Source organism: Oncorhynchus masou, chromosome 15 (assembly GCF_036934945.1).
Source record: "Oncorhynchus masou masou isolate Uvic2021 chromosome 15, UVic_Omas_1.1, whole genome shotgun sequence".
NCBI lineage: Eukaryota > Metazoa > Chordata > Actinopteri > Salmoniformes > Salmonidae > Oncorhynchus > Oncorhynchus masou.
Window position 1 is genome coordinate 20,477,142 of NC_088226.1, and position 13,190 is coordinate 20,490,331.

The 13,190-nt window shown below is 45.4% G+C and overlaps 1 protein-coding gene across 1 annotated transcript in view; it reads right to left on the reverse strand.

Annotated features, from left to right (window-relative positions):
• Nucleotides 1-13,190, reverse strand: part of LOC135555846 (corticotropin-releasing factor receptor 1-like) — a 173,353-nt gene that overhangs the window by 115,592 nt on the left and 44,571 nt on the right. The window contains exon 3 of the mRNA XM_064988613.1: nucleotides 10,247-10,300. Coding sequence (XP_064844685.1) covers nucleotides 10,247-10,300 — 54 coding nt within the window. The remainder of the gene's footprint in view (nucleotides 1-10,246; nucleotides 10,301-13,190) is intronic.

Here is a 13,190-nt window from a genome sequence, read left to right on the forward strand (position 1 = left end):
TACCCTTGATGACAGGTTTGCACACTCTTGGCATTCTCTCAACCAGCTTCATTAGGTAGTCACCTGGAATATATTTAAAATAGCAGGTATGCCTTGCTAAAAGTACTTTTGTAGAATTTCTTTCCTTCTTAATGCATTTGGGAAAATCAGTTGTGTAGTGACAAGGTAAGGGTGGTATACATAAGATAGCCGTATTTGAAAAATACCAAGTCCGTATTATGGCAAGAACAGCTCAAATAAGCAAAGAGAAATGAGAGTCCATCATTACTATAAGTAAGACATGAAGGTTAGTCAATGCAGAAAAGTTCAAGAACTTTGAACATTTCTTCATTGCAGTCACAAAAACCATCAATTGTTGTGATGAAACTGGTTCTCATGAGCACCGCCACAGGAAAGGAAGAACCAGAGTTACCTCTGCTACAGAGGATACGTTACCAGCCTCAGAAAGTGCAGCCCAAATAAATGCTTCACAGAGTTCAAGTAACAGACACATCTCAACATCAACCGTTCAGCTGAGACTGCGTGAATCAGGCCTTTATGGTCAAATAGATGAAAAGTAACCACTACGAAAGGAAACCAATAAGAAGAAGAGACGTGCTCGTAGCAAGAGTCACAAGCAATGGACATTAGACCGGTGGAAATCTGTCCTTTGGTCTGAAGAGTCAATTTATTATTATTTTTGGTTCCAACCATTGTGTCTTTGTGGGACACAAAGGCGAAAGGATTATCTCCACATGTGCGGTTCCCACCGTGAAGCAGGGATGAGGATGTGTGATAGTGTGGGGGGGTGCTTTGTTGTTGACACTGTCATTGATTTATTTAGAATTCAAGAAACACTTAACCAGCATGGCTACCCCACAGTATTCTGCAGCGATACGCCATCCTATCTGGTTTGTGCTTAGTGGGACTATCTTTTGTTTTTCATTGGGACAATGACCCAACACTCCTCCAAGCTGTGTAAGGGCTATTTGACCAAGAAAGAGAGTGATAGAGTGCTCCGTCAGATGACCTGTTCTCCACAATCACCCGACCTCAACCCAATTGATATTGTTTGGGATGAGTTGGACCGCAGAGTGAAGGAAAAGCAGCCAACAAGTGCTCAGCATATGTGGGAACTCCTTCAAGACTGTTGAAAAAGCATTCCAGGTGAAGCTGGTTGAGAGAATGCAAAGAGTGTGCAATGCTGTCATCAAGGCAAAGGGTGGCTACTTTGAAGAATCTCAAATATAAAACATATTTTGATTTGTTTAACACTTTTTGGGTTACTACATGATTCCATATCTGTTATTTTATCGTTTTGATGTCTTCACTATTATTCTACAATGTAGAAAATAGTTAAAATAAAGGAAACCCTGGAATGAGTAGGTGTGTCCAAACCTTTGACTGGTACTGTATGTAAATTGTAAAGTCTTGTGTCTGTAAAGTGTTTTTTTTTGTTATGTGTCGGACCCCAGTAAGACAAGCTGTCACCATTGGCGTCGGCTAATGAGGATCCTAATAAATCAAATCAAATAGATATTGAAAAGATGTTAATTAAACATGACTTGAAAAAGCAATCAGTTCCATCTCCTACAGTACTCTATGTGTAACCCCAGCTGTCTGCTAAAGAGATTATAGTGCATTGAGGTGAAACTGGACCTGTGTAGACAGAGAAAAGTGTAAGTTTTCATTCACGTCTGAAACAGAGCCTTTCTAGTTAATTTGCATCAGGGCTTGAAGTGGTTGGGGATGTAGACATTGCATTCACTCTATAAAGTGTGTAATTGTCCAAAGCCTTGGTGCTCTCCGTTTCCTCACATCTTTGTGTGGCAGACCTATGCTAACAGATTGTGTTAATGCCTTGCATTGGGTGGATGGCGTTTTTGCCTTGTAATTGGGAAGGAAGTGGACGAGTGTGTGCGTGTGTGTGTGTAGAAAATCTATTAAAGGAGCTGTCAAAGCTCTTGATCGTTTTGACACGGCAGGCAACATTAGTGACCTTTTAGATACACCACATCCCAGAAGTTACCACAAACGTCACAAGCCGTGACCGGTCTCCTATTGATTATCCAGACTACTGAGTACAGAAGCGGTTTTACAAGAATCCCAAAGATAATTAGATTAATAGTCTTGTAAACCCGATTCTTGTCAACAGCAGTGACTCGGGTCTGCAATTCATGACGGACTCTTTTGGTAGTTCGATAAGGGGGAAAATGATTGTTTCCGGGGTGTTTCCCCTTCAGACAGACAAATCTCCCAAAAAATCATGAGGCAAACATGGCAGAACATTACAATTTCATTCTAAAATGTACAAGCAAAACCTTTGCAGTTGTTTAAATGATGGTGGTTGATGCAAACTAGCTACTTGTGAAATGCACACATTAAAAATAACCTTTGTGATCTCCATCTTGCTAGCCACTATTTTGTGTATGGGGTATGTGGCCAACAAGGCAGTGACGCAGGCAGTTTCTCCATGACAAACTGACATTCTATTATGACAGACATTCCGTGTTAACCCGGAACATTGGATAAATAGTGGGAGGCGACTAGGTTAGCTTTCGTTGTATTATCTCAGCAATAACCATTTTAGCAATACACGATTTACAGTTAGGGTTAGGTTGCAGTTTTCCCCTGTCATGTTTGTTCATTACTACAATGCCTGAGCACAACAGATGATAGCAATATATGTGCATAAAGATGAAAGCATGATAAAATCATTTTTCCAATTCATGGAAGATAAGCAAAGATGAGTCACAATCTGTGTGGCCTGCTATGGACCCGTAATCCACCGTGGGTCACTAACGTACTAGCAACAACATCTGTGTTAACGTACTAGCAACAACATCTGTGTTAACGTGCTAGCAACAACACGCTAGTGGAAAACATGCTTACAGGTAGCGGCAAACCTGAGCCTGGGGATAATGGGATTAACACCTCACTGCGGCCTTCCATGATGACCATACCAACAACAAAACAGCAACAACAGCAACCACCATACTAGGGATACAGCTGGGCAGGTAACCTTTAGTGACAGCTGCTGCACTACCAGCGAGGCGGCTGTGTCTGTTAGTCAGGTGAGCTGGGAGAGTGGGAGGAGAGAATGAATGAATGAGAGGGAATGGTAGAGGGAGCGAGGTTGAGAGAGCGACACCAATTGAATGAGAGAGAGGGAATGAGAGAGAAACGTAGAGAGCAGCAGACTGTGATGAAGAGGTAGGCAGATTGCTCAGGTGGATAGGCTCTGTTTAGCTATAACACCATGTTGAAATAGTAATTGAGGCAAGCCATATCTGGGCTAGGTAGATGTCAGTAACCTTACGGAAAAAAACACATTAATTTCACATAATCACATGTGTTTCACATATGATCACGTGATCTTCTGTGAAGTTATTGTCATAACGTGACAACATGTAAAAGCAACCTGTGATAACACAAAACTACACGTGAAAACATGACCCCGTGAAATAAATGCGTTTTTCACTTGTGAAAATGCAATTGAACATGTGAGAGTTAGATTTTCACATGTGAATTTTTCTTACATGTGGAACTGCAAATTTGATTTTAACATGTGAGAATTCAGTTTTCACGTGAAAGTTGTTCACATGAAAGTACAAATTAGATTTTCAAATGTGAAAATGTGTCAAATGTGAAATATTAAAATATCATCATGCGACGTGTTCCAAAACTACATGGTTTCACATGTGAAAGGATATATGATCACGTGAAAATCCACATATCATCACATTTAAAGTGTTACAAAACCATGATTTAACATGAAATTATGTGCTTTTCTGTAAAGGGTTATGGATGGTTAAATGGCGTAAGAGAAGAGAACACATAAGCAAAATAGGAGGTGTCTGTCTGGGTACATTTAGCGTTGTTGGACTACATATACTAGTGATTCGATGAGTCGTAAGGAGAGAATACTTTCCAATGTTTAAAAAAAAAACTTCAGTGAAGACATCCAAGCCTCACTATGTAAATTAATGAGGTAGAGACGCTGGAGGGATTTGAAAACCCAGCACAACCCCAAACACGATACTGATAAACTAAAATGGAGATAAAACGCAAAGTTGTGTATCTGCAGGCCGTTTAAAACTAATTAGAGCACGTCAGATTGGAGGAGGCAAGCAGACAGCCTTCATACGACTGATGACATTACTCTGGGCTTTGGTAGAAAATGTGTTACTTATTAATCAAACAAAGGGGACTCTAATTTGTCCTGCACAACTTTTACAACTACAGGCAGCAATGCATCATGGGCTGCCAAAGAAAAGCCCTAGTGATTGGCTTAGAGAAAATTCTCCCCGTCATTTCATGGAGGAGGGGGGTCAAATGTATCTTTATTTTTTCGAAGAGCACAGCGGGATGTGACATTTACTTTAAACACTAAACCGAATATTTAAAAAAAATAGGACCGCAAAATAAAGTGTAGTGGCTAAATTGTCTAATATAATTGTCCCAATGCAATTTCCATCTTAATAATTTAGCTACAATGGGGAGTGGTGGAAGTATGAAAACAAGCATTTCGCTACACCAGCAATAACATCTGCTAAATGTGTGAATGTGACCAATAAAATTGGATTTATTTGATTTGTATAGTTCTGACTTATACAAATCCAATGTCCAGAGTTTGATTCAAATTGGAACGTGTTAATCCATTTACTTGTTGTTATTCTCTTTACAAAAATTGAAAGACGATTATAACAAAATGTCATGATTGTAATAAGGAGTGGACCAATGTGCAGTGTGGTAGGCGTACATTTTCCTTTGTTAAATGAAAACCGAACAAAAACAACAAAATACCAAACGTGAAGCTAAATAATAGTGCTAACAGGCAACTATCCAAAGTCAAGATCCCAAAAAGCACAATGGGAAAATGGCTGCCTAAATATGATCCCCAATCAGAGACAACAATAAATAGCTGTCTCTGATGGGAAATCATACCGCGTCAACATAAATCACTAATCACCTAGATGACCCACCCTACTCTCTATCATTTCCCAACCAACACAGAGAATAAACAGCTCTCTATGGTCAGGGCATGACACAAAATGGATTCTGATCGAAAATGGAAATGAAAACGTCCTTAAATTCAAACTAAGCTAACATACATTGCATGGCCTGGCATTACCAATACTTTTTTACACATACCTTCAGAACCTGAATGTCACGCCTTAGTCTTAGTATTTTGTGTTTTAGTTAATTAGTTGGTCAGGCCAGGGTGTGACATGGGTTTATGTTATTATATTTCGTATTGTTTTTTTTTGTAGTTATTGGGATTGCGGCTGAGTAGGGGTGTTGCATAGGTTTGGCCTCCTGAGGCGGTTCTCAATCAGAGTCAGGTGATTCTCGTTGTCTCTGATTGGGAACCGTATTTAGGTAGCCTGGGTTTCACTTTGTATTTCGTGGGTGATTGTTCCTGTCTCTGTGTAGTGTTCACCAGATAGGCTGTAATAGGTTTCACGTTCCGTTTGTTGTTTTTTTGTATTTATTAGTTATTTCATGTATCGTTCCGTTTTTCATCATAGACACGAGTAACCACCACGCTGTATTTCGGTCCGACTCTCATTCAACAAACGAAGAACGCCGTTACAGAATCACCCACCACACACGGACCGAGCAGCGTGTTAACAGGCAGCGACAGCAGGAGCAGCGAAGGGAGGTCGTTATGGACAGCAGAAGCATGGAGTATACGACGTGGGATGAAATAGACAGGTGGGCGGTCAACCCAGAGAGAGTGCCGGAGCCCGCCTGGGATTCGCTGGAGCAGTGCGAAGAGGGCTATAGGAGAATGGAGTTGGAGAGGCAATCACGACGGCGCAGAGGAAAGCCCGTGAGTCAGCCCCAAAAATTCATTAGGGGGGGGCTCAGAGGGAGAGTGGTTGAGTCAGGAGACAGACCTGAGCCAACTCTCCCTGTTTATCGTGAGGAGCCAAGGAGGAGACCAGAACCGGTGTTGGTGGTGAGCGAAGCAGAGACTGTGAAGGAGTTAATGGGGAAATTGGAGGAGAGAGTAATGAGGGAGTTGCTAGTTTGGTGCTTTAGGTACAAGATTCGTCCGACGGAGCGTGTCGGGGATTTAATGGCACCTGGGTCAGCGCTCCATACTAGTCCTGAGGTGCGTGTTAGTCGGCTGGTGAAAAATGTGCCAGCCTCACGCACTAGGCCTCCTGTGTACCTACCTAGCCTTGCACGTCCTGTGCCAGTCCTGCTCTCAGGCTCTCCAGTACACCTTCACGGTCCAGTCCATCCTGTTCCACCTTCACACATCAGTCCTCCGGTGGCAGCTCCCCACACTAGGCTTCCTGTGCGTGTCCTCGATCCAGTACCACCAGTTCCAGTACCACACACCAGGCCTTCAGTGCGCCTCGCCTGTTCAGCGCAGCCAGCGCTTTCTCACTCTCCTGCGCTGTCGGAGTCTCCCGCCTATTCAGCGCTTCTAGAGCCTTCCTCCTCTACAGCGCTGTTAGAGTCTCCTGTCTGTTCAGCGCTATCAGAGCCTTTCTCCTCTCCTGCGCTACTGGAGTCTCCCGCCTGTTCAGCGCTTCTAGAGCCTTCCTCCTCTACAGCGCTGCCGGAGCCTCCTGCCAGTTCGGAGACGCCTGAGCTGCCAGTCTGCATGAAGCAGCCAGAGCTGCCAGTCTGCAAGGAGCTGCCAGTCTGCCAGCCTGCATGGAGCAGTCAGAGCTGTCAGCCTGCATGGAGCAGTCAGAGCTGTCAGTCTGCATGGAGCAGCCAGATCTGCCATTCTGAATGGAGCGGCCAGAGATGTCAGTCTGCTTGGAGCAGCCAGAGCTGCCAGTCTGCATGGAGTTGCCAGTCTGCAAGGAGCTGCCAGTCTGCAAGGAGCTGCCAGTCGGCAAGGAGCTACCAAAGCTGTTAGTCTGCATGGAACAGTCAGAGCTGTCAGTCTGCAAGAAGCCGCCAGAGCTGTCAATCTGCATGGAGCAGCCAGAGCCGCCAGTCAGCATGGAGCAGCCAGAGCCGTCAGTCAGCATGAAGCAGCCAGAGCCGTCAGTCTGCCAGGATCCGCCAGTCAGCCAGACTCTTCCAGATCTTCCAGTCAACCAGACTCTTCCAGATCTGCCAGTCAGCAAGACTCTTCCAGATCTGCCAGTCAGCCAGACACTTCCAGATCTGCCAATCAGCCAGATCTGCCAGTCAGCCAGACTTTTCCAGATCTGCCAGTCAGCCAGACTCTTCCAGATCTGCCAGTAAGCCAGACTCTTCCAGATCTGCCAGTCAGCCAGACTCTTCCAGATCTGCCAGTCAACCAGACTCTTCCAGATCTGCCAGTCAACCAGACTCTTCCAGATCTGCCAGTCAACCAGACTCTTCCAGATCTGCCAGTCAATCAGACTCTTCCAGATCTGCCAGTCAGCCAGACTCTTCCAGATCTGCTAGTCAGCCAGACTCTTCCAGATCTGCTAGTCAGCCAGACTCTTCCAGATCTGCTAGTCAACCAGACTCTTCCAGATCCGCTAGTCAACCAGATTCTTCCAGATCCGCCAGTCAACCAGTCTCTTCCAGATCTGCCAGTCAACCAGAATCTTCCAGATCTGCTAGTCAACCAGAATCTTCCAGATCCTCCAGCCAGCCAGGATCTACCGGAGCCTTCATCTCAGTACTGGGCTTCCTCTCAGTACTGGGCTTCCTCTCAGTACTGGGCTTCCTCTCAGTACTGGGCTTTCTCTCAGTGCTGGGCTGCCCCTCAGTTCCGAGCTGCCCCTCAGTCCCGAGCTGCCCCTCAGTCCCGAGCTGCCCCTCAGTCCCGAGCTGCCCCTCAGTTCCGAGCTTCCCCTCAGTCCCGAGCTGCTTCAGTCCCGAGCTGCCCCTCAGTCACGAGCTGCTCCTCAGTTCAGTGGGGTTCTGGGTGAGGACTATTAGGCCATGGTCGGCGGCGAGGGTGGATTATGCTAGGACGCGAAGGGGAGGAACTATGACATTTATGGAGTGGGGTCCACGTCCCGAGCCGGAACCGCCACCATGGACAGACACCCACCCGGACCCTCCCTATGGTTTTGAGGTGCGTCCGGGAGTCCGCACCTTAGGGGGGAGGTTCTGTCACGCCTTGATCTTAGTATTTTGTGTTTTAGTTAATTAGTTGGTCAGGCCAGGGTGTGACATGGGTTTATGTTATTGTATTTCGTATTGTTTTTTTTTTTGTAGTTAATGGGATTGCGGCTGAGTAGGGGTGTTGCATAGGTTTGGCTGCCTGAGGCGGTTCTCAATCAGAGTCAGATGATTCCCGTTGTCTCTGATTGGGAACCGTATTTAGGTAGCCTGGGTTTCACTTTGTATTTCGTGGGTGATTGTTCCTGTCTCTGTGTAGTGTTCACCAGATAGGCTGTAATAGGTTTCACGTTCCGTTTGTTGTTTTTTTTGTATTTATTAGTTATTTCATGTATCGTTCCGTTTTTCTTCATTAAAGACATGAGTAACCACCACGCTGCATTTCGGTCCGACTCTCATTCAACAAACGAAGAACGCCGTTACACTGAAGGTTGATTAATGTCTAAGATGTTGCTGTTGCTGTGCATAAGTGCAGCCCTTTGTCAGTTGAGTAACAAAACTAGCCCTAGATACATGTTTTCTCTGTATCAAAATGAATAGCAGCTCTTTTGTTTTACATACTGTGAATCATATACACTGCTCAAAAAAATGAAGGGAACAATAAAATGACACATACTAGATCTGAATGAATGAAATATTCTTATTAAATACTTTTTTCTTTACATAGTTGAATGTGCTGACAACAAAATCACACAAAAATGATCAATGGAATTCAAATTTATCAACCCATGGAGGTCTGGATTTGGAGTCACACTCAAAATTAAAGTGGAGAACCACACTACAGGCTAATCCAACTTTGATATAATGTCCTAAAAACAAGTCAAAATGAGGCTCAGTAGTGCGTGTGGCCTCCACGTGCCTGATCTCCTGAGGGATCTCCTTCCAGACCTGGACTAAAGCATCCGCTAACTCCTGGATAGTCTGTGGTGCAACGTGGCGTTGGTGGGTGGAGCGAGACATGATGTCCCAGATGTGCTCAATTGGATTCAGGTCTGGGGAACGGGCAGGCCAGTCCATAGCATCAATGCCTTCCTCTTGCAGGAACTGCTGACACACTCCAGCCACATGAGGTCTAGCATTGTCTTGCATTAGGAGGAACCAAGGGCCAACCGTACCAGCATATGGTCTCACAAGGGGTCTGAGGATCTCATCTCGGTACCTAATGGCAGTCAGGCTACCTCTGGCGAGCACATGGAGGGCTGTGCGGCCCCCCCAAAAAATGCCACCCCAAACCATGACTGACCCACCACCAAACCGGTCATGCTGGAGGATGTTGCAGGCAGCAGAACGTTCTCCACGGTGTCTCCAGACTCTGTCACATGTGCCCAGTGTGAACCTGCTTTCATCGTTGAAGAGCGCAGGGCGCCAGTGGCGAATTTGCCAATCTTGGTGTTCTCTGGCAAATGCCAAACATCCTGCACGGTGTTGGGCTGTAATCACAACCCCCACCTGTGGACGTCGGGCCCTCATACCACCCTCATGGAGTCTGTTTCTGACCATTTGGGTAGACACATGCACATGTGTGGCCTGCTGGAGGTCATTTTGCAGGGCTCTGGCAGTGCTCCTCCTGCTCCTCCTTGCACAAAGGCGGAGGTAGCGGTCCTGCTGCTGGGTTGTTGCCCTCCTACGGCCTCCTCCACGTCTCCTGATGTACTGGCCTGTCTCCTGGTAGCGCCTCCATGCTCTGGACACTACGCTGACAGACACAGCAAACCTTCTTGCCACAGCTCGCATTGATGTGCCATCCTGGATGAGCTGCACTACCTGAGCCACTTGTGTGGGTTGTAGACTCCGTCTCATGCTACCACTAGAGTGAAAGCACCGTCAGCATTCAAAAGTGACCAAAACATCAGCCAGGAAGCACAGGAACTGAGAAGTGGTCTCTGGTCACCACCTGCAGAACCACTCCTTTATTGGGGGTGTCTTGTTAATTGCCTATAATTTCCACCTGTTGTCTATTCCATTTGCACAACAGCATGTGAAACGTATTGTCAATCAGTGTTGCTTCCTAAGTGGACAGTTTGATTTCACAGAAGTGTGATTGACTTGGAATTACATTGTGTTGTTTAAGTGTTCCCTTTATTTTTTTGAGCCGTGTATTTGGCAAAGCATCAAAAAGTGACACATAAACTGATACCGATCAAAACACACTTACACTTTGGGACCCCATGAACATTTCTACTGTACTCACCGGCAGTGACATTGCTGGGCGTGAGGGTCAGATTCCACAGTGCCAACGTACGTGCTGAAACACAAGAGGAAAATCATATATTAATACACCACTAAAATATACAGGAAACACATGAATAAAACCATATTCCATTTACAATTAATGTATAGTCCTATGCAGGTTTGACATGAAGATGGATACGTGTTGCAACAATGGTGACAACAAAGGGAAAAAGAGACTCAAAATGTCATAAAAGTATTGTAATTTTCTTCTGTGTATTCTGCCCTCCATTACTTTTAAAATGTGCTACCAGTCAACATAGACAATTAGGCATGCAAGACGCAACACCAGAGAAATTATTTCAACAATCTGACAAGGTGGTATACAAGAGACAAAAGAAGAATCGTCTTTGATTAATATCTGTAAACATGATGCTTGCCACTGTGACTAACCATTCCCTACGCCCCATTCCCGCTGTCGCTCACCGACCACTCTCCCCTTATAATATATAAACTCAGCAAAAACAAGAAACGTCCCTTTTTCAGGACCCTGTCTTTCAAAGATAATTCGTAAAAATCCAAATAACTTCACAGATCTTAATTGTAAAGGGTTTAAACACTGCTTGTTTCCCATGCTTGTTCAATGAACCATAAACAATTAATGAACATGCACCTGTGGAACAGTCGTTAAGACACTAACAGCGTACAGATGGTAGGCAATTAAGGTCACAGTTATGAAAACTTAGGACCCTAAAGAGGCCTTTCTACTGACTCTGCAAAACACCAAAACAAAGATGCCCAGGGTACCTGCTCATCTGCATGAACGTGCCTTACGCACGCTGCAAGGAGGCATGAGGACTGCAGATGTGGCCAGGGCAATAAATTGCAATGTCCGTACTGTGAGATGCCTAAAGCAGCGCTACAGGGAGACAGGACGGACAGCTGATCGTCCTCGCAGTGGGAGACCACGTGTAACAACACCTGCACAGGACCGGTACATCTGAACATCACACCTGCGGGACAGGTACAGGATGGCAACAACAACTGTCCGAGTTACACCAGGAACACACAATCCCTCCATCAGTGCTCTGCAATAGGCTGAGAGAGGCTGGACTGGGAGCTTGCAGACATCCCCGGCAACAACGTCACCTACGGGCACAAACCCACCATCGCTGGACCAGACAGGACTGGCAAAAGTGCTCTTCACTGATGAGTTGTGGTTTTGTCTCATCAGGGGTGATGGTCGGATTTGCGTTTATCGTTGAAGGAATGAGCATTAAACCAAGGCCTATACTCTGGAGCGGGATAGATTTGGAGGTAGAGGGTCCATCATGGTCTGGGGCGGTGTGTCACAGCATCATCGGACTGAGCTTGTTGTCATGCAGGCAATATCAATGCTGTGCGTTACAAGGAAGACATCCTCCTCCCTCATGTGGTAACCTTCCTGCAGGCTCATCCTGACATGACCCTCCAGCATGACAATGCCACCAGCCATGCTGCTCATTCTGTGCGTGATTTCCTGCAAGACAGGAATGTCAGTGTTCTGCCATGGCCAGCTAAGAGCCTGGATCTCAATCCCATTGAGCACGTCTGGGACCTGTTGGATCAGAGGGTGAGGGCTAGGGCCATTCCCCCAGAAATGTCCGGGAACTTGCAGGCGCCTTGGTGGAAGTGTGGGGTAACATCTCACAGCAAGAACTGGTAAATCTGGTGCAGTCCACAAGGAGGAGATGCACTGCAGTACTTAATGCAGCTGGTGGACACACCAGATACTGACTGTTTCTTTGACCCCCCCCCTTTGTTCAGGGACACATTATTCAATTTCTGTTAGTCACATGTCTGTGGAACTTCAGTTTCTGTCTCAGATGTTGAATCTTGTTATGTTCATACAAATATTTACACATGTTAATACGTTTGTTTAAAATAAACGCAGTTGACGTTTCTTTTTTTGCTGTGTTTACATGGAAATATTCCCTTTTTCTCTCCGGCGTATGCTTTGATGTACAGTTGCATTATTCAAAAAGTGCAGGGTACATGGCACCCATGGAGCATGTTTTGTTTGAGCCAGGGCCGCATCGCATCTCATCATGAAGGAAACCTAGCACTCATGACTGTCAAATAGTTCCTTCCAAACATAATTCCATGTCCGACAACCGTCTCTTTTCCACTCATTGAACTTAGATCAAAGGACAGTTGGATAGAGGACGCTATCCATGTCAATAAAACATAAATATATATTAAAACATTTATAAAGTACAGGCAGTTTGGGCTGTTTTTTAATAAGGTTGATGAAGTCAGATGCAGTCTCACATGAATGGACAGGCCGTCCTTTCATTTAATCTTAGATCATCCACAAGTCCTGAGCCGGAATATGGAGGTCACACAGCACACTGTAGTGGCTCAAACACACAACCCATTTCATCCTCAAAACACTGCTAACTGTTTCTATGATTCATCCTGTATCTTTGGTGGATACATATCCCATTTTGGTAGGAGTCCATGTTCATGTTCAGTATGTGAGACTTGGCCTTGCGAGTAGGCCGTGTAATGTTGATATGATGGTTGATATTTACAATGCATTTTCACAGCTCCTAAAGGTCTGTCTCTTCGGGCCTTCAGTCTGTTCTGCCACTGTGGCTGCCATCCACTGACATAAAACAAGTTGGCCCAAGAACATGATTTCAACATAAACGGTTGTGTTATGTTCGGAGAAAGATACACACAGACACACATCCAAGCACGCATGCACACATGCACACACACCCACTAACCCTCTAACCAATGGACCGCATGTCCACACACTGTGAGCACTATGAGGACATGTGGTCTGGTAGTTGGAGGGTTGGTCACACAGACAGCACACACAGAACGTGTGGTACTACATTGATAACACAAGTCCTACAATCCATCTTCAGAATGATTCTATAATCGAGGAATTCCCCAGGGACGTACTCACGCGTGATGAC